Consider the following 23,339-nt stretch of genomic DNA (forward strand, 5'->3'; position numbering starts at 1 on the left):
ATTAGAACTGAGTACTTGCTAAGAAAGCATTAAGTTAGCATGTTGAGAATTACAATCAGTCTTGGAAGTGTGATGATCTGTGATGGTCAACTTTGTAACATGGTTCGGAAATACTGATTTCAAAACAGTCCCACAGACAGATGTTCCTCAGTTGTGTTAACCTTTTTTGTAACTCATTTTAGATAAAAGCATCTTCGATGTGGATAAATTTAAACGTAAATGAAAATCATCAAGTGGCCCTGCCTTCTGGAACTCTAGGTACAGGAGACAAGGCAGTTAACAAGTAAAAACACTATGATATTACATAATATTCACAAAACATAAAAAGGCTAAATAAACAATCATTATTATTGTTTAAGTACACCATAGAGAGACAAAAAATGCACCACTTCTTCGAGAAAACTGTTGCAATTACAAATAAATAATCTGGCATTCTCAGGTTTTTTTTTGTTTACCTTATATATTTTTTATGCAAAGGTAGTGCCCATCAGTAAACACAGGTAACATCATCCAGATATTATGAATAAAGAACAAAGTATGAATTCCAAACACAAACAATGATAAAAAATTAGCTTATTTTACTTTAGTCAAAAATTAAATGATGGCAGCAGGGCTGTATTAACATTTCTCTGTAAAGGAAAACAGGTGAAAGAGCCTAAGCTAATAAAAAAAAGAAACGGTTTAAATATCAACATTACAGCTGTTAAGCTTTTATGACCCTTCATTATCCAATTGAGGTTCAAGAGCTAAAACAACTTTTCTAAGTACTTTTCTAATATTAATACAGGGAGCATTCTAATCCAGCCACTGACCTGGCTCCTTCACTGCTTGTTTGCTGTGTTTTTGTGTATTGAAGTGGTAGTTCCGTTTGAATAAATACCCTTACTGTATTGATTAAAATAAAGTTGTTTTTGTTTTTTTGCCAAGGAAAACCAGTAGTTGGCTTTCTTGAAGCCTTGGACTCAGCATCTTCTCTCGGGTGCAAAGTTGCGACTCATCCATCACAACATACACAAACATTTACTCACACCAGGCTGTTTAGATATTATTCTGTGCTAGTGCTAAAAAGAACAGCATTAAACTTAGCAATTCACTACTCTATAGAAAATTTCAACACTGCCTGGGATTGTGACATGGCACAGACCTAGGGATTTAAGAGTGATATTCAACTGATATTCTGACTGACAGACATCATTTTTCGTTTTCTGCAGGTGTTAAGAAGTATCTTCTGAATGTGTCCAATGTGCTTGTATAATATGTACTAGAAGAAACTCCTTGTTAAATTATAATAGTAACTGCTTGTGAAATTTAGAAGGTATATGGGTAACTTAAATAATCCATGATTGTTTATAAAATAGTCACACAATTGAATGTGGATATATTGTAAACTAGATTGACTGAAACAGGCAGAGCTATCTTTTTAGTCAGGCACATTGCATCTTTGATCACTGTCCATTCCAGGAAAATACACCCGATTGCAACATAAATGATTTACTTACTAGAATTAATAGTCTGCTCATTAAGAGTGTAGTAAAGACAGGCAATGTTATTATTAGAACAGATCAAAACACAAATCCACTGCAAGGGCAAGCAACCGTATTAAGTACTACAATCACTTCAGAACCGCATTTTTGCTTTCCTACCAAACAAATTCAGCACATTTTAAGACGAATGATCATTATTATTACGTTATTTTCTTCTGGTTCACAAACTCCATACAGAAAAAAAATCTTCACTATTGCTGAACTTGTCTTTCTTCCTTCCAGCTGAAAAAACTTATTAAAAGAACAAAAAAGGGTTGCGCTGCAACAAAAACAGAATTAGAAATCACCACTGAAGCAGCAAGCAAACTGCATGAGCTGCCTTTCCAGTTTAACTTATTAAACTGGAAAATAAAACAAAAGACTTCTGTTCATTTCCAAACATGCAGGACATTTAATTTATACTTTAAGCAAGCACATTCAAAATAATTTTAAATTTGTACATGGCATCTCTGAATTTGAAAAGAGTTGTAAATTAACTTTATCACTCTTCCTTGTTTGTATCATATTGCAATATATTTATCAACTTAAGTGCATGTGTTGGTTATATATGGCTATTCAGCTGATGAAAAATAAACTAAATTAATATTTAAAGCAAAATATTCTATGTCCAAGGATCCTTCCAGGAGACAGCCCTGAATTACCCTTAAAAATGTATTTCTCTCTTTGGGAATCGATCAATTTACAATAAATATATGTTTTGTACTTTATCTGCACATATTATTCTAAAACAGACCCATGGAATAAAAACTTAAATGCTCCCTTTATATGTAATTTTAAAATAATAAACTGAAATGTCTTGATTAGATTTAAATTATTGTCTACTTTCCTATTGCTATCTAAAACAAAGTATCTAACTTCATTATAAAATGACACTATACTGGGACTACAGTGGTCTCTTTAATTTTTCTATATGATTTTAACCAAACTACACAAGTGTATAAAACAAGTAAAGGCCAGTATACAAATTCTCAAGCAAAGATTAATAAGCTGCATGTGACAGGAAGCACATGGAAGACAGTATAAAATTTAGGATTTTATTCAATTTTGCAAAGCTGCTGGACCAGATGGATTATAACCTCAGGTGCTATATACCTGTGCCCAAGAGTTGTCTAGAGTTTTCACTAAAATCTTCAACTCATCCCTGAAACAGGCAACCATCCTACAGGTTTACATGAAGACCACGTTTGTACCATGCCAAATAAGCCTGGGTAACTTGCCTGAATGACTACAACCCCATTTCCCCCTCACCTCAATGGACTTGAAATGTTCAGAAAATCTTGTGCTGTCATATATCAAAATCATTCGTGTCTCTCTGAACCCTCTGCAGATCTGTGAATTATGCTATATCACAGACCCACTAAACTGCTCTTCATCACCTGTATGGACAGAACACGGATGTTAAGATGTTATTTATTTAATAACATCATCCCTGCCAAACTGGTTTGAAACTCCCTCTATAACTGGATAGTGAGCTTTTTAACAGTTAGAACTCACACAGTTAGGATAGGCAAAAAAAACATCTCCACTGTTGCTGAATACTGCAGCTCCACAAGGCTGCTGTTTTTGCCTAAAGCTGCAGTCACTTTTACTTATGATTGTACAACCAGATAAGACACTAATCATATAAGTAAATATGCTGACGATACCATAGTCATTAGTCTCTTTGGGAACAATGACAAGACTGGGTACTGTCAGAAGATAAACAGACTGGCAAACTGGTGTCACATCAACAACCTTATCTTGCACATAAACAAAACCAAACAAATGATTCTGGACTTCAGGAGGAGAGGGATGACCACTTACCAGTCTGCTCTGAAGGAGCAGTGGTGGAGAGAGTGAGCAGTTTCAAATTTCTCAGCCTATGCATATATAGAAACACACAATGGTGAACCTTTCCATCAGCACTAAGATTGTGTACTAACAAGAGGGGTCTGGTGAGGCAGAAGAGAAGGGTGGTGAAGAAGTTCAGTGCCTCACCAGAGAAAGAATCTATACTGTATATGTTAATCGCTGCAGAAACGTGACCGATTATTTTTTTAGAATTTCAGAAAATTAAAATTAACAAATAAATATTCACTTCTTAGTTAGACATCTATAAAAATAAACTAACTTGAACAGTTGAATCATAATTTGAACTAGTTGTAATAAGACAACATACTGTTTGTGAGAAGACAGACCCTGGACATTACATTTGAAAAGGCAGTGTATTTAAAGAAATTCAGCTGTGTTGTTTTTAAAAGAATACACCTACTAGCGGACAGTGACTAAAAACTGATTATTAGAAAATGTGCCAAATCCAACAGCTGCTTCTAAATTGTAGCAAATTAAAAAGGCAAATACCTGGATGATGTGTGTCCCTCCAGCACTGTAGAGATTCACAGAGATGAGAAGCAAAGCCAGTCCAATCAGCAATTAGCATGAGGCAAGCACAAGATCAGATCGGAAAGCAAGTTCATAATAACATATTGGGCCAACTTACTCATATATTGAACTAACTCTGTATAAAAGGATTCACTAAAAACACACTTCAGGTTTATTTTGGTGAGGTACCATGCAATAAGAGTAATACAAAGTACACTGTATTTAGAAGACTGTAAGCTCATTTCATTACTATGAGAATACTCGAGTTGGACGCTTGACTAACTATATAGTTTTTGAAGTGGTTTAAATTAATGTTTTGTAATAGTAGCCAAATGAGAAAAACAGATTTTATGAAGTTAGTCTTATTTCATAAAAGAGGTACTAATAAAAACCTCCTGTTACAGAATGAACTTAAAAAAACAAATTGTATTTTGTATGCAAACATGCATCCAGCCAGCAGCAATGTAAGCATTGTAGATGTTTAATTGTTTTAAAAAAAAAAAAACATTAAGAATTCCAGTTGAAACAGTCATTAAATTAAAATGAGCTTACATCCTTATTAAATCAAACTCTTTAAAAAAAAAAAAGTAACAAAAAATAATATTGTCTCGAAATGGTAAAGAGTCTTTAAAAATGGATGCATTTACCTTAACATTGATTGTAAAGATTTCTTCATTAAAAATAGCTTTATGGCATTTTTACCAGATAACGTAATTCTTTTTGACTTTTGTGAAGTTGAGCTGAACAACCTTTATCAGTCTACACTCATGCTGGGTGCAGATAGGTAAGCTAGTGTCATTAGAGCAGTAGTTTCCACTTCAGCATTTTCTACATGGTTGCAGATAAGATGAAGAGTGTGCATGTTTTGATGGTTTAAATATTTATTAAATTCCTTTCTTATTGGATCAGGTGCACAAAATTAACTACACTCACATTTACAGCAGCTGGACAGCACTTGAGATTTATAGCATGCTTCTCTGAACTTTGCTTCTTACACTTCAGTTCTACAGGTGGTCTTCATTTGTGTAGACCAGCATGCCCCATTTCTCTGTGCAACTGATGTCAGCAATGTGGCCAAAACTGGACATGGTGCATTAGAATGCCCCATTCACTACAGCATTATTAACCAGGGCTGTGGAGTTTGAGTCAGAGACAATTATGGGTACCTGGAGTCGGCAAAAATATATCCACTCCGACTCCTAATAAATTTAAATTGTAATGAAAAAAAAATACAGCAGGTTCAAATGTCCCATTTCACAAACAACCGTCATAATTAAGTACTTCTCTGATGTAAGAACAAAGCCAAGTGCATAGTTGTGTTACTACTAGTGTGAAGTTCATCGGAGCTATTATATAACCAGACATTCACATATTGTAATCTGGATTATGGTACATTACAAAAAGTGTTTTCATTTTATACCAGAAATAATGTGTTTAACAAGTTCATTTGAGTGTAAACAAGTGTAATGATGTAGGTGTAGGTGTGTGCTATGGCCTGATGTGTGTTCAGGGGTTCTGTCTGCACTCTCCACATATGCTCCCACCCAGGGCGGAACTTTAGCATAACTTTGCACACCACCTGTTCTAGAAGATTTTGAAATTAAGAAGGAACAGATTCTATGTATTGTGACAGATAATCCTTCTAATATGTTAAGCACAATTGAGAAAATGAATAAAGAAGATGAAGAAAGTGACAAACAGATATTAGAGGAAGACAGTTCTGCAAGTATTGGAGAAAGTGAAACTGAAGAAAATAGTGAAATGTTGGATAACATTGCTGAAGAAGCATCTAAGCTTACTACTATTCAACAAATGCACTGTGCTGTTCATACTCTGCAACTTGCAATAAGAGATGGATTGAAAGATCGTCATGCAGCTACTCTAATTGGCAAATTGAGGCAAGTAACTGTTTAGGAGCCAGGGCTCCTAAAACAGATGCCATTTTGAAAGGATGTGCAGAAAAAGGAGTCATTCTGGATAAAAACAACAAGCTGGGGAAGCACTTATTTGATGGTAAAGCGTTTGCTTGAACTAAAAGACTTTCTTGAAGAACAGGGCAATGAAAATGTTTTATTAACTGAAAGCCAGTGGGCACAAGTAAAAGAACTGGAAAGTCTACTTTCCTACCCCTCTACTGTCACCAAGAGGTTGTAATATGAAGATTTAACACCAGGTAAATTTTTCTTGGAATGAAAGAGCTTGATATATGCCTGAACAAAAGTGGAGGGTTAATAGCTGATGGCATCGTATCTTCAATGAAGAAAAGAGAGAGTCTCTTACTGGATAATCAAATCTTGTTAGCTGCTATTTATGTTGATCCAATGAGCCGAATTTTGTTGAGCAGTGACCAGATTGCTAATGGAAAAAAGGCACTCTATGATGTAGCAGTTCACATGAAGGGATTACTACTACCTGAAATACCACCACTGGATGAAGCTATAAGCACTGGTAACTCAGGATCATCCTCTTCAAATGAAGAATTAGACTTTGATTCCTACTTGGACAAAATGGAAGTTTCAAAAGCAAACCAACATCACCTATGCATGAAAGTAAATGTCTTTATTCCAGCAGGAGTTTTTTTAAAGAATTAAAAGAAGTTGAAAAGTATGATCACTCATCGAAATGGACAGTAGAAGAAGCCATCCTTGTTGATCCAGAGATTATTAGTGATGTGGCTAGAACTATAACAGCAATGTCACCCACCCAAGTCAGTGTTGAAAGACTATTTTCAGCTCTAAAAATAATCAAATCAGATTTAAGAGCTTCTATGAAAGAGGATCTGGCAGAAGCAATTCTGTTTCTTAGAACATTGCATTGAGTTAATTTTGGATTGCATTTAACAGCTATTCTACTCTAAAACTGTATTCCAAGTTTAATATATAAACTGTTTTTTGTTCATGTAGTTAAGCTTTGTTTTTGTTTTAAAACTACCAAAGAATGTAGTTTATATTTTTTGAACTGGTAAAGTTCCTGTTCCTGATTTTTATTTATGCTACTACTTTATAGCCACTTGATAAAACCTTATTGTTTTCATTTTTTTGTTTTTTGTTTAACTGGTCAATACGGTAGAAAGTCAGCTTCCTAGCCAGTAGTTATATGGTTAAATGACGTGTATGTTGCCTTCCTTCAATCAACATGGAAAATACATTAGCATATTAAATACAGAGGAGTCAGAAGTACCGGAAACTAAGGAGTCGGAGTCGAAGAATTTATCTACCGACTCCACAGCCCTGTTATTAACCACAAATATTCAACAACATGTCTGCTAGCTTATATTATTCTACATTGTCACCAAATTTCACTAACATACATCAAGGCTTGTCTGAATTTTTTGGGGTATGTAGTTTTTCTGGGGGGGGGGGGGGGGCTTTACCCTAAATATTGATATATTGAAAAGTCCTTTCTTAGTTAATGGATGTCTAGGAAAGTACACAAAGAAGCAATGTTAACAGCTTCAAGGAAGTAATACAGTGGATTCAAAAAGTTTTCAGACCCCTTCACTTTCTGTATATATTATTGTGCTGTAGATTTAATTTTAAATTGATACTTTTGTCATCTTTGCCCATCAATCTACACTAATTAACCCATAATGGCAAAGTGAAAATATGTTTTCAGAAAAGTTGGCAAATTTATTAAAAAGTGAAAATTGAAACTTTTCATTCATAAAAATATTCAGACCCTTAAGGTTAATACTTGTAGAAGGCCCTCTGGCAGCAATTAGAGCACTGAGACTTCTTAGTAAGTCTCTACAAGCTTTACACACCAAGATTTGCGAATGTTTATCCCATTCTTCCTGGAAGGTCCTCTCAAGCTCCATTAGATTTGATGGAATTGTCTGTAAAGTGCAAACTTCAGATCACTCCACACATGTTCTATGGGGTTTAAATATGGTCTTTGGCTGGGCCGCAGTGACAAAATTGTCCTGAACTTACTCCAGGTTGACTTGGCTGTATGATTCAGGTCATTTTCATGCTGAAAGGTGAATCATCACCCTACTCTGAAGAGGCATGCACTCTGGAATCCTGCCGAGATGGTCGTCCTTCTAAAAGGTTCTCCTGTCTCAGCAGAGGACTTCTGAAGCTCTGTTAGCGTGAACATTGAGCTCTTTGGCGACTCCCTGCTCATGGCCATTCTTGCCAAGTTTCTCAGTTTGGCCACATAGCTATCTCTAAGAAGACTTCTCTTGGTTCCAAAATTCTTCCATTTTGGAATTATTGAGGCCATTGTGCTCCTGGGAACACTTAAAGCTTTAGAAATTGTTTTATACCCTTACCCTGATTTAAGCCGCACCATAATTTTATTGAAGAAGTCTACAGTCAATGATCTTCTCCAATCTGCAGATTGCTGTTCCCTTAATATTCTCCTCCTTCTTGACTTAAGTGCAGCATTTGACACTGTTGCCCATGAAATCCTCCTGTCACGTCTCTCTGCTGTAGGCATCTCTGGCTTAGCCCTTCAATGGATCACATCATATCTTTCTAATAGGCAACAGTTTGTCACACTCGGCCGATATAAATCCTCCACCTCACCTGTGTCGCATGGTGTCCCTCAGGGTTCAGTCCTTGGGCCATTACTTTTTCTACTTTATATCCTTCCTTTGGGTGAGATTATTCGCAGACATGGCCTTAACTTCCACTGTTATGCAGACAATATACAGTTATATCTTAGTACAGACTCCCCTACAGATTCACCTCTCAGCACTGATATTAAGCTATGGATAGAAAATAACTTTCTCAAACTTAATGCTAATAAAACTGAAGTGTTGCTGGTAGGTCCAAAATCCCAACTTTCTAAGGCATCCAATTTCTTTCCCTATTTCTGTTGATGGTACACTTGTCAAACCTGCTCCTGTTGTCAGAAATATTGGTGTTTTGTTTGATTCATCACTTAACTTTGAACTACACATTAGGTCTCTTTCCAAAATTTCATTCTATCATCTCCGTAACATTGCCCACCTCTGTCCATTTCTGTCCTTTAATGATGCTCAAACTCTGGTTCACTGTTTCATAATGTCTCGTATTAATTACTGTAATTTTGTCTTCATTGGCCTCCTTGCAAAATCTATACAGAAGCTACAGTATATTCAGAACTCCACAGCTAGAGTCCTCACCCACACAAAGCATTTTGCTCACATCTCCCCTGTTCTCTCCCAGCTTCACTGGTTACCGGTTCCATCAAGGATTAAATTCAAGATTCTGCTTCTCACCTTCAAAGCCCTACATAACCTTGCCCCCCTCTACCTCACTCAGCTACTAGCTCCTTACACTCCTTGTCGATCTTTCAGGTCCTCGAACAGTAATTTCCTTACTGTCCCACACACCAGACTCTCCACCTTGGGAGGCAGGTCCTTCAGTGTTATAGCCCATCAACGCTTGAACTCTCTTCCTCAGTCTCTCAGGGATTGCTCCTGTTTCTGTACTTTTAAATCTCAACTGAAAACTTTCCACTTCTACGAATTTTTGTCATCTGTGTAATTTTTTTTTTAATTTTACTCCGTATGTAAAGCGACCTTGGGTTTGTGAAAGGCGCTCAATAAACGTAACATTATTATTATTATTATTACAGACAGCTTGTTGAACGTCATGGCTTGCTTTTTGTCCTGACATGCAGTGTGAATTATGAGACTTTATATACACGTGTGTGTCTTTCTAAATGATGTCCAAGCAATTCAATTATGCCACAGGCATATACCAGTCAAGTTCTAGACACATATCCACAATAATTAAAGCAAACAAGGTGCACCTGACTACAATTTGAAGTGTCACAGACAAAGGGCCTCAATATTTATGTAAATGAGAGATTTCAATTTTGAATTTTTAGCAAATATTTCTGAAAACATGTTTTCACTTTGTCATTATAAGGTATTAAGTGTAGAATTAATTTGCAAAAGTAGCAAATTTATCTATTTGAAATTAAATCTAAAACACAAAGTGTACAGAAAGTGAGGGGTCTGAATACTTTCTGAATCTACTGTATATTTGTAACATAATCAAGATACTAAAAAAACCCAACTAGTGTCACGGAGCAATTAAAATGCCATAGAAACACAAAATTCTCATGGGTTCTATTGTATACACTGACTATATGTCAAAAGCAAAAAACTTGTAAAATTTGCTATTAACTTCAAAAACTGTCAAATGTTAAGGTAACAGATCACACTGATGACACTATTTCACACTTGATCCTGTAAAATTTAAGGAAGTAAATTCATTTTCTAAAATGTTAAATCGTATTACAATAAAAAGTACAAACTAGAGGTTTATCCAGTTCCTCAGCACTTAAAGCATCTATTTGTGGTATTTGTGAATTATCCAGAAATGCATTAGATTGCGTGTTGTCTTCTTTGGGCTCAGTGGAATATAAAGACTTATAGTAATCTCTAAATGTGTGCATTATTTTATTATGGTCGATGATTTCTTCTCCATTCTTGTTGGTGATTACTGGTATTGCATTGTGAACTTCTTGTTTATGAATTTGTTGAGCTAAAAGCTTATTAGCTTTTTCTCCGTGTTCATAGTAATGCTGTCTAGACTTATAAATAAGTTGTTCAGTTTCTTTAGTTGTTAAGATGTTAAGTTCTGTATGCAGGGCCTGCCTTTTCCTGTGAAGAGCTTCACTTGGAAGCCTGGCTTGTTCTTCATCTATTCTAGTAATTTCATTTCTTAGCTCTGACACTTTCTTGGTTTCTAATTTATTTCTATGGGAAAGATATGAAATAATCTGGCCTCTTAAGAAGGCCTTTAGAGTTTCCCAGAGTGTTCCTGCAGAAACCTCTGTGGACGTGTTTGTCTCTAGGAAGAAGCTGATTTGTTTGGATATAAATTCTGTGCAGTTCTCGTCTGCCAATAAAAGAGGGTTAAGACGCCATCTGCGAGGTGAGTTTGAGGGGCTTAATGATTTTAGCTCCAAGACTAGAGGGGCATGGTCAGAGATAACAATTGTGTCATATATGCATGATTTAATTGTAGGCAGGAAATTATTATCTATAAAAAAATAATCAATTCTTGAGTAGCTATAATGCACTGGTGAGTAGAACGAATATGTTCTTGAGTTTGGGTTAAGAAACCTCCAGGGGTCTGATAAGTTGTGATCATTTAAAAACTGTGTAATTATCTTTGCAGTATTAGATGTCGTCCCCCCTGTCACAGGAGTCCTATCTAAGAGTGGATTTAAAACACAATTAAAGTCCCCAGCCATTATAATTTTATGAGTGTTCACATTGGGAATGGATGCAAATAGATTTTGCATGAATTCCTTATCATCAACATTGGGTGCATAAACATTTATCAAAATCATTTTACTGTTATATAAGTTGCCCATGACCATCACATATCTCCCTTCAGGGTCCGACACTACCTCTGATGCTACAAATGGAACTGTTCTATGTATGAGAATTCCCACCCCTCTAGTTTTCTTTATAAAGCTAGAATGGAACATTTGGCCAGTCCAGTCTTTTTGTAATCTGAACTGATCCTTGGTTAGTAAGTGGGTCTCCTGCAAAAATACTATTTTAGCGTTTAAGCCTGTTAGGTGAGAGCATACTTTCTTTCTCTTTAATTCGTGATTCAGGCCTTTAACATTCCAGCTCACAAAGTTAACTGTCCCATCATGGAGACATTGATTCTGAGTTTTTAATGTCATTTATAGTTTTAATTGGTAATATGGCAGTTTTAATCTTAGTTTCAAGATTCCCCATGAGTTGTTGCATTTTAGCCTATTGTTGCATTGATATTTATAATTATAAGGATTACAAGAATAGATTAGATATAACCTGCTCTCCTTCTCTCCCCCCTTTATCCCCCCACCCCCCCATTTTGCCTCCCCACATGAGGCTAGATCCCACTTCGCGATGTTCCAGTCCTCTGACATACGAAGAGACAGAGCACGTCCAAAACAAAACAAACCCCACCCTGCAGCGGCGTTACAGAATTAAAACAGAGATATCTTTTGCAGTTAAATTCTTAATACTATCTGCCGAAAATGTTCTCATTAACAATATTTAAGCTTGAAATAATCTTCAGCGCTTTTAAGTTAAGATATTAAGATTTAAAAAAAAAAAAACAACCCTGGGAATGATTTTAAAAACTAGTCTAGGATAAACCTGGTAATTCCTACTGTAATAGTATAATGGTAATTATATAAATGGTAGAACAAGCAATAAACCAAGGGTATGAAGTTAAACAGTCTACTTTAAGGTATAGTAAAATAAAAAAATAAATAAATAAAAAAAAATAAAAATAAAAAAAAAAATAAAACGAATCCTACTTTAATCACTTCCACATTTTCACACTCACGTCTATAACTCTATAACTCTGATTAAAACATAAACATATAACATATAAAGTCTAGATTAAAAAAAAAAAAAAGAAAATAAGGGATGTATAATTATAATACCAGTCTCTTTAAACATGGATCCAGCGATCAGATCATAGGTCCTTCCCGTGCCTTGATAGAATACGGCTCTTTAATTAACTTTCAAAAAAGTGTCGGAAAAACAGCTTCTTTAATTCTTTTTCAGCTTCTTCTTTGCTGAAGAAAATATAATGTCGATCTTGAACTTCCACTTTCAGTTTGGCAAGATACAAGAGGCTGTATTTGATATCGGCTTCCCGTAGCATCCTTTTAATGTCGATGTAGGATCTGCGTTTTGCAGCTGTTGATGGTGAGAAGTCGGGAAAAATACGAATAAGATCATTTTCGAATATAATCTCTTGCTTGTGTCTGAGAAGTGCCATCACATCAAGCTTACATCTTAGTCGCTCGAAGCGGACAATAAAAGACCTAGGTTTAAAGGCGCTTGGTATCTTTGTGCGATAAGCCGTGGCTATCTCATTGTCGAGTTTAAAGTCATCTCCAATTATTTTAGACAGTAATTCTACTGCAAATTTCAATGGGGTTGAGCTTTCTCGTTTCTCAGGTATACCCTCAATTCTTATATTATTTCTTCTGCACCCATCCTCCAGGGCTGCAAGTCTGTCTCCAAGTTTTTTGCATTCCGAGTTCGCAGCTGTGGCTTTTTCATCGGCATTAGATGCCAGTTGTTCCGCTGTTTCCACTCGAGCCGTGAGTCCCTGCTTAACGTCTTCCAGCTGATCTGAAACGTCATTAATATGATCATCAAGCCTTTTCAGTTTGGAATTCGTTTCTTCAATGTGTTCCACTAATTTCTCCAACATAGCTTTAAAGTTCACGTCAAAATGTTTAAATACACGCGTTTCCTTATCTTTGTTATCCTTCTTGAGCTCAATGGCCACCTTCTTAAGATCATTTGTGTTATCTTTCTTAAGCTCATTCTTAAGCTCCTTCATGGCCGTAACCATGGCAGTTGACTGTGTAGCGATCATCTCTTTCAGTTCGGACAGTTCGCTTCGGCTTTCGTGCTCCGCAAGTGAAAATGCAGCTCCTGTTATAGGCTCGCGATGAGTAGATGAGAGCACGTCCTGCAGAGCCCTTTCTAGTCTCGAATGAGCCTCAGAAATCGGCGATCCCTCGCGACCTGTATCACTTGCGCCTTCGCTCCCATTTTCACTCTCGACTGGAGACGATACAATGGAGCGGGGTCCCAGGAATTCTGTGCACTCTTCTGCCTGTTCCAGGTCAGTCTCCGTGAGGCCATACCTTACACTTGCACTCAGGCCGGAAGTCTGTCCGGACTTTGATGCAGCTTTAAGTTTCTTTTCTGGTTCTTTCTGACTTTTCTTCTTGTTACTCATGCTTGTATATTGTAGTGGAAGTTCCTTGGTCGGGTTAAATACAGGATACCTCTAAATAATATGAAATACATGGAAAAATAAAGCCGCTGCTAGCGGAGCTCTGCTTCAGACATCCATCTCCTATAAACGGACGAAACCAATCGCTAACAGAATTACTAGATGCTATAAAGTCACTACAAAGCGGGAAATCATCAGGCCCTGATGGTTACCCCGTAGAGTTTTATAAGAAATTCTCCACTCAGCTAGCTCCACTCTTATTGGTAACATTTACAGAAGCTAAAGACCACCAAATACTACCTCAAACATTTCGACAAGCATTAATCACCGTCTTTCCTAAACAAAATAAGGACTTGTTACAATGTGCATCATATAGACCAATTTCACTCCTGAATAATGATGTTAAGATACTCTCAAAAATCCTAGCTAGAAGGATGGAGAAAGTGCTGCCCTCGGTAATATCACAAGATCAAACTGGATTTATTAAAGGCCGACATCTATCTTCAAATCTCCGACGCTTGTTTAATGTTATATATTCACCAGCAAAATCAAACACCCCAGAGATATTACTATCATTAGACGCAGAAAAGGCATTTGACATGATCGAATGGAATTACCTTTTCACTGCATTGGAGAAATTTGGGTTTGGCCCGAATATTTGTGCTTGGATCAAACTACTGTATACCAGTCCAGAAGCTTCAGTTTGTATTAATAACATTTGCTCAGACTACTTTAAACTAGAACGTGGTACCAGACAAGGATGTCCCTTGTCGCCACTGTTGTTTGCAATCGCTACTGAACCACTGGCGGTTCACTGCCGAAATTCTTATCAGATAAAGGGGATTGTCAGAGAAGGACTGGAACAGAAAATTTCTCTATATGCAGATGATATGGTCTTATATATATCAGACCCAGAAAACACTGTCCCTGCTGTTTTAACAGCACTAACAGAATTTCAAAAGATATCTGGTCTTAGAATTAATCTGAATAAAAGTATACTCTTTCTAGTGAACTCACAAGCATATAATATTAAATTAGACACCCTACCTTTTACCATAGCAGATCAGTTTAAATACCTAGGGGTAAATATCACAAGTAAACATAAAGCTCTTTATCAACAAAATTTTGGCGTCTGTATGGAAAAAATTAAGCAAGACTTGCATAGATGGTCAACCCTTCATCTCACTCTAGCCGGAAGAATTAACATTGTTAAGATGAATATCCTTCCTAAACTTCTCTTTTTATTTCAAAACATTTCAATATATATCAATAAATCGTTTTTTAAACAGTTAGATTCAATAATAACCTCATTCATTTGGAACTCAAAACACCCACGTATCCGAAGAGCGACCCTACAAAGACCTCAGGCAGAAGGTGGCATGGCTTTACCTAATTTTCAGTTTTATTACTGGGCAGCAAACATACCAGCCATAAAAACCTGGACACAAATAAATGCACATACACAGGCTTGGTCTGCAATAGAAGTAAAATCCTGTAGTACTTCTTTATATTCCCTGCTCTGCTCTCCAATAAATGAAAGTTATCGCAAATATACTAATAACCCAATTGTGCTTTACTCACTCAAAATATGGAACCAAATTAGGAAGCATTTTAAGATGGAAAATCTTTTATCAGTGGCACCTCTGCAAGAGAACCACCTCTTTCAACCTTCACAAGTATATCCAGTTTTTAATACCTGGAAAAGTTTTGGGATTAAAATGCTCAGAGATCTTTATATAGACAACATATTTACATCTTTTGAACAATTACGTTCAAAATTTAACCTCCCAGCTACACATTTCTTTTACTATCTTCAAATTAGAAATTTTGTTAAACAGAAATTGCCCGATTTCCCCCACCTTGCACCCTCCACAATGCTGGAAAAAATACTGCTCAATTCCGAGGAAACAAACACTATTTCCGCAATATATAAAATCTTATTAGAGTCCCTACCTTTCAAAGATCCAAGAGGACATTGGGAAGAAGATCACTTAATCAATATATCAGAAAAGGAGTAGAAGGTAGCAAAGCAGAGAATTCACTCGAGTTCTATATGCGCAAAGCATAGAATTATTCAACTAAAAATTATATATCGAGCTCATCTGTCTCGCTTAAAACTGTCCAAAATGTTTCCAGGCCAGGATCCAACCTGCGAGCACTGCAACCAAGCTCCTGCCTCACTGGGTCACATGTTCTGGGCCTGCACCAAACTAACATCATTTTGGACAAAAATTTTTAAGTGCCTCTCAGACAGCCTTAGTATCACAATCCCTCCTAACCCACTAACAGCTGTGTTTGGTGTCCTTCCAGATGGACTGGAATTGGAGAAGGACAAGCAAACGGTGATTGCATTCACTACACTCTTGGCACGCAGACTTATTTTGTTAAATTGGAAGAATCCTAATTCTCCTCTTATAAGTCAGTGGGAAACCTATGTTTTATATTATTTGAAATTGGAAAAAATCTAATTTTCAGTTAGAGGATCTGTACAAAATTTTTTCAAAACATGGCAGGATTTAATCAATATTATTTTAGAATAAGAGAAATAACTATTATTGCATTTAACTCCCTTCTCCATCTCTTATTTATATAGATATTTACTTCTACCCTTCTTTTGTCTAATGTTGCCTTATTAAAAAGCTTAAAGAAATTTTCCTTTAGCTAAGCTCTCCTTCTCAGGGGTGGGGTTTGATTTGTTTTCAAATTTGTTGGGTTATAAATTGATCTGTTTGTATGGAATGATTACAATGAAAATTAATAAAATAAAAAAATATTAAAAAGTACAAACTAAAGAAAAATTAAAATGAAAATTTAAAATGAAATTAATTACATTCACCTCAGTAGAAGATATCTTATTGTAATTCAAAACCACTTAAAAAATGTATAAAAATAAGGGTAAAGTATATAAATATTAAACGCCTGAACTAATCAGCAAGCTGAATGTATCACATCTCCTCATTTGACCATAATTTGTAGTAATAAAGATAACAACTTTGTTTAATATTCTGAAGATTAGTTGGATCTCTGAATAAAATAAAAAGCTGCTACAAAAATGTTATACAAAGCCTTGAAAAAATGTGATTGTTGTAGATATTTTAAAGCAACTCTCAATCTCATCCACAGGTTTGGTTTTGTTGAAGCAGAAAAACAATTAAAGAAAGAAAAAAAAAGTAAAAACAGAAATTTCATCTATTCACCAATATTCTCATATACTTTACATGAAATTTGCAAGAAGGGCAATTCAAAAGCTTCAGGGCTCCCTGCAAAAGTTTTAAGGCACACAACAGACCTTCTCGACATGGAATGTTAACTGTCGCAGGAAACACACGAACCACTACCATATAAATTTTCACAGAGGCAGAATAGAGACACCAACTGACTCAACATATCTTTGCACTATAGGGTGGAATTTGATGTAGTAAAAGCATTTTTATCACTCTCTTACCAAATTCAAGTACTTAATTAATGGTGGTGTTTAGTTTTATGCTTAACTGGTCATAAACCTACATAAAAACAATCTATTTTATGGCTTTCTCAGTTAAAGTAGTAAATATGCAGACAAAGAGTGAATACCATGAATACTATAAATCCTCTATGAAGACAAATCTTAATCTATGATTTCTTTATGAAGATGCTCACATCATTTTAATTTAAGCTATTCAAAGGACAACCATAGCTAAAAAAGAAAAATAGAGAACTAGAATTTTATGATTAACCATTTTTTAAAGAAAACAGAACAATTTAAAGATTAGTGACTATGACCCCTTATCGGTGACAAGTCAAATCTTATCATGAGATGGTACAGATGAAGTCTGCAAAAGTAAAATCTATAATTCATAGGGGAAAAAAAACTCTCAAGCTAATTGGATGAAAGAATACACAAAGGCTTACTCAAACAGGTTACATGGTGTCTGCAACTCACACATTACTTAACTCAAGTACACCATGTAAGTCATAATTAGTGAAGAGAGAACATTGCTGAGTTCCCTGAAATCATGGAAATGTTCATGACATTTACAGATCTTGGCAAAATGCATTAAATTCAATAATGTACAGGGTGGAGTTTCACTGTGTTGCTGCATCACAAACCAACTACCAACAAACCATGCTGCTGCTGCATTTTTGCAAGTAACACACTGGCAGTACAGGAGAAGTGAATATGGCAGCAGACACACCATGCCTTGCTCAGAAGCTCACCCTCTGAATCACGAGGTTGAGCACAGGAGCAAAACATGGCACATGGGTCAATTTGATGAGTCGCAGGGCAGCCAGGACGTTGGTGCCGTTGTCGGACACCACACTACCAATCTGGAGCTGTCCGGGGGTTTGGGATTCATCCACCTCAGGACCTGATCCTGGAAAGCAGCCAAAATTGCAGGACCAGTATGGCTCCACTCACCAAGACACACCAGATCTGTGTGCTGGTGGAGGGCTGGGACAGCCTTTCTAGCAAAATAATGGCGGCTGGGGATCTGCCAGGTGGGGATGCCACAACTCATCAGCTGACATAAGGGGACTGTGTATACCAGCTGATAGGGCAGGAGCTGCAGCGCCAATAGTTTTGCCAGGTTCCCATTTAGATGCTGTATTTGGGAGGGGGAGGGAGGGAGGGAGGGGCCTATTATGTGCCAGCAGTTGGGTGATGGTGGACTATTGCTGTACGCTAACAGGAGGAATAGGGGAGGGCGTGGAAGAGGAAGAGCTGCACACTGGCCGCCTCTGGGTGTGAGCTTCTGCAGCCGAGGGCTGGCTTCCAATGGCAGGCTCTGGTGCCAGGGAGTGGAAGCGGGCAACACATACCAAAGATGAATCAGAGGAGGCCTGCCCTATGCTGCCCTGATACTGATTCTACAGCAGCCTCTGGTGGTTCTTCATATGGTTGATGTGGGGGTAGTCCCCATATGGGAACCAGGCTGCCCCCTGTGTACCTTCTGCCGGCAGAGGTTGCAGACTACAGTGGCCTGATCCTCTGTCAATATACTAAAATAGGCCCAGACGGGCAGTGTACACAGCACCACACAGCACATCATGGATCTGGGTGTCTGCTTCTGGCTGCTGCCTGCCAGTGGCACTGCCTACGAAGACAGGATAGTGCGTAGCACTAAGCTCTGTAGCAGCCCTGCAGCCCCCTTGTTGCCTCTGATGCTACCGCCTGTGCATCTCACTACCAGTGCTGCTTCTCTGAGACTGGGTAGGTGGCACCCAGGGTCTGCAACTTCACCCTCCTCCTAATCCACTGAGTCAGATCCCAGCTCAACAGATTCAGCTATAAGAGGAACAAGCAGCTCTCCTCCTTTGCTGCCCGGGGTCTGCTTCTCAGCAGGTAATGTACTGCCACTGCCCCTGCCCCACTGTGTCGTTGTAGCTGGTGGAAGCTCTAAGTCCTCACTGTCTTCCTTCCGAAATGTACCCAACACCTCCCCCAAATGCTCCTACCCATCACTTTCCAGGTATATTAGTGCCTCTTTTTTGACTTCTTCTCAGAGACCCCAAAGGTGTGGGCACCTTTAAAGGACCTGGAGCCCTGGCCACAGCTTGCTGGGCTGCACAGAATTGCTTTGTCTGCAAAGCTGCTTGCTGGTGCTGGCAGTCTCTGCAAGACTGACAGATGGATGAGTTGGTGGTACCTCACCCTTGATTAACTCCACAGCCACAGCCAGCTCTCCTTCCTCCAGCCTTCATGGGAATTGGATAGTTTTTTGGGGGGGAAGAATATAAAATATGCAAACACACAAAAGAAATGGAGGACAAATACAAAGGTTTTTTTTTTTTTTAACACCACAGTGCCGCACAAAAAGCCACCCCACACACACTTGCAAGTACCTTTAACACTCTGACAACAGCACTGAACACCTAAGAAAAACAAAATTCCAGTAGCAATAAGTTTTTGTCACTCACTCGCTCACTCTCAGCTCTACCACTAACTACATCCCAAACTGTGTGTAATGCAAATGATCAGCATTATATAGCCGGTGGTGGGGGGGGTGGTTGGCAGTGCCATCCAATGTTGGTTGTTACAGTTCCAGAGGATGGTCTGCTGGCCTAGCAAAGCATTCTGGAACAATGAAAAAAAGGCCGGCTGAATTATCAGTAAATATATCGACAAACAAGGGTGAACACTAACACAGCAAATTCGCGGCAAATAACACTTTGTTGAAATTTGCTGATCAACACTAGTCATAATGATAATGCTCATTACTAAACGTGTATTCTTAGCTTACATATCCTCCAGAAAGGTATGATTCCCTGTTCATGTGCTAATTAAATCAATGTAAACACAAAGGCAAATTTGGAACGGCACACCATATATGGATACAAAGCTACAAAGTATACAGTAGTTATTCAGATTTAGTATGGCATACCTTCATTATTTCATAGCTAAATTTCTCAAAATTACTGTTCACAAGTTTTTGGCACTTTTGTTCTTGATTAGCTTAGTATTCAAATTAAGCAGCAACTCATTGAGTAGTCTTACTGCCTTCCTTAAATTTAAATCCATCCAACAACTTGATGAAACCATTTTATTAGTGCAAGGGTTTAAAGAGTTCATTTCTGCTGCATATACAAAAATATTTATCATTATTGGGCTTCACACTCACACTAGGTTGTATATTATCAGCTGAAAAACACAAATATATACAGTGCCCATTAATCAGCAAAAAAGTAATACACAGAAAAAAGAACTGCCACAAAACTAAAATTTTACAGTAAATTTTTTTTTTCCTAAGAAGCTAACCAGAGTACATGATCAATTTACCTTTTTCTCCAAATGTATTGGTTGTACTGGTAGACAAAAAGTTAAAATTTAGTTTTATCTTAGACAGCATATCTAAGAACTCTCCAGCTTGATTAAATACTGATTTCCATACAGCAAACAACTGACTTTGGTAATGAGGTCATAGGAATATCACCATACTGTGGACCACTCCTCTTATAAAGCTTTCAGTCTGTCTCTTGTAATGATATGTCTTTTTTTTCTTTAAACACAGTTTAATCTTAAAAAGCACTAGTGTATGTTCTCTAAATGCTTGAACAAATGCTTTGGTTTCTACAACCACTGACAGAATAAAAGCCAACATCATGGGAAGATTGGTTAATGAAAATGCATTCTCTGCATGCTCAGTAAAAACTACATTTAAACAAAATAAAACACACAAACCACCAATTGTTAACTGTAGCACCATTTCACACCAACTGCATATAAACAGAGCTCCAGATTCTAGTCACTCAACATCTAGCATCAATTTGTATTTCTTTATAGTGCTGCATTTCAAACTTATGAAGTCAATCCCAAAACCTTCTGATTGAAGCATGTGCAGTGACTTCTTGCTCATATCAACTTACTTCATAGCTTCACAGATAGTTTAATGGTGTCTAATAGTAGAGCTACTGTACTATCTACAAAGTACTTTTTTAGAAATCAAACAGGAAATTACTGATACGAAGGCAGGTTGACTGAGCTGCTAAGGGAAGCAATTTAAGCATAAAAGAAACAGGCTGAAAATCTCCAAGAAATTTAATTGAATTAAGTAAGTATGAGAATTCTTGTTATGTTATCTTGGTTAAATCATAACATTTTACTGAGCACTTTTCGTATGCTGCAGGTGTTTTAAACATAACAAATTTAAAACTTAAATTTATTTTTTAGGACTAATAACTATAAAAATCAATACAAATCACTGTATATCAACAATCCCCACTATGAATTGACTAACTGAAGTTCAAATATACTGCTTTATTAATAGAGTCTCTGAAAGTGAAAACATGAATGCAAGACAGAATTTAAAATTGAAAACAGGAATATGAAAAATTGTGTTTAAAACTGTAGTAGTCTTGCATAGTGAAAAAAAAGTTGCAAAAAGGACTGGCCTTAAGAAAATGTTTTGCACAGTGATTTATATTATATAAAAAAAAAATAAAACAAGCCTTTTGTGCAGTTGCAATCATTTTATTTTTGTAAGGAAAATATATTCTTCGTCTAATTATCAAGCAAGACTGCAAGCATTTAAGAGACTCTGGAAATCCATTTGCGAAGAAGCAATAAAATAATAAAACAAAGAATTAAAAATGAATGAGAAACAACAGCTGATCAAATATCTTTTTGGATTGACAATATTAACATTAACAAACTGAATACTTACTTTCCTCTCCAGGAGTGCTTTGTTGTATAGAAACATGCTAAGTCTTTATTGTCCTTAAGGATATTCATCTTCTAACAAAACCTAGAAGAAATTGAAAATATTTAAAAATGAAGAACATTGCAATGTAAATCCACACAGATTTTCAATATTCTATTTTCAAGTGAAAATACAAAATACCTATCATTAACCACGATTTTAATCACTTTCAATTGGAGCAGTAATGCTTGATAAAGGGAACACAAACTGAGAATTTTATTTGCCTTTACCAAAACAAATACTATCTTAGACAGATGTGGCAATGGTTATCACATACTTGACAGAAATAATGTATATACTGTACTCACGTATAAGTCAGGTCTTGAAACCCGAAAAAACGATTATAAAATCAGAACCCGACTTATATGCCAGTTCAAAAATGAGACCCTTAATTTTTTATCTTCTTGCCTCCTCCGATCTCACACCAGTTTCTCAGACACATCGAATTTTGTTGCAGCAGTGCAGTTACCAATTTCTTTCGCCACCTCAATGACTTTTAATTTAAAACCAGTTTCAGATTTTTTTCTGATCGAACACTCCATCATCAACAGATGCTCGTACGATAAAGGTATATGAGGGTGTGCAGGGCTCACAAAATTTCAAAATCCCTGGTAGCCCTTCGGGCAGGCACTCTTCAGTTTTTGGTAGCCCAAAATAAATTTAAGTAGCCCGAATAAAAAAGAGATTATTTTTAATGTATAATATTATAAAGGAAACAAAACATCAATCAAAAAATTGTTAAAACACAAATTACAACAACTGTATAAAAATTACAATCATCAACTCAAATATTTGGTTCTAATTGAACAGAAATTTCTATGAACTTGTAGGTGGATATGTCACCATTATCTCTCACATACCTGACATGAACCAACTCCTATTCTATTATACTATACCAGTGTCTGTACTGCCATCTGCAAGAATGGATAAGAACCTGCTTTCTTGAATTTCCTTTTCGATCTGGTCTCTTTAAGTTTGTGCTATTGCTCCAATAAACTCTCTGCAAGCATGGTCATTGGGGTAAGTGGAACCAAGATCTAGGCCATTTGCTTTTTGAAGTTTGCAAAGACTGCTAAATTTTGCCAATGGTAGTTCACTCTTTGCAACATAGTATGCTGTTCTAAACAGCATTTTCAGGACTTCTTGTTGTGCTTGGTTTATTTTTAGTATGTTTTTTGCAATTGGTGTTTGTTCTGGGAAAGATGCTGCAGACTGAGCACCAATGCATTTCTTGTGATGCAGAGATTTCTCATGGGTTTTGATGGGGTCTTTCCTAAAATTACTGGTCCCAGTAACAAAGGCGCTTGTCGAGTCAGAAATCAAGGGAAACTCACGACACACCCGGCAGAACATTGTTATTTAGCTTGTCATATTCCAGCCACAGAAATTCTTTTGTCCATGAAACCAAAAAGCTGTGCTTTTTTTTTTGCCTCATAGTCTGATTTGCCATAACTTTTCCGCCTTGTGGTAGGCTTTTCTTTGGCTGTCCCTTCTTCACCCTGACCTGTCTTATTTGGCTCAGCAGAACTAAAATACCTGCGTAAATC

The 23,339-nt window shown here is 36.8% G+C and overlaps 1 protein-coding gene across 2 annotated transcripts in view; it reads right to left on the reverse strand.

Annotated features, from left to right (window-relative positions):
• LOC114653624 (dnaJ homolog subfamily C member 13) overlaps positions 1–23,339 on the reverse strand; it is a 331,290-nt gene that overhangs the window by 265,907 nt on the left and 42,044 nt on the right. For both annotated transcript variants that reach the window (XM_051929216.1, XM_028804037.2), the window contains exon 2: positions 21,757–21,837. In XM_051929216.1, the coding sequence (XP_051785176.1) occupies positions 21,757–21,824 (68 nt within the window). In that variant the 5' untranslated portion in view covers positions 21,825–21,837. The remainder of the gene's footprint in view (positions 1–21,756; positions 21,838–23,339) is intronic.

Source organism: Erpetoichthys calabaricus, chromosome 6 (genome assembly GCF_900747795.2).
Source record: "Erpetoichthys calabaricus chromosome 6, fErpCal1.3, whole genome shotgun sequence".
NCBI classification, from domain to species: Eukaryota; Metazoa; Chordata; class Cladistia; order Polypteriformes; family Polypteridae; genus Erpetoichthys; species Erpetoichthys calabaricus.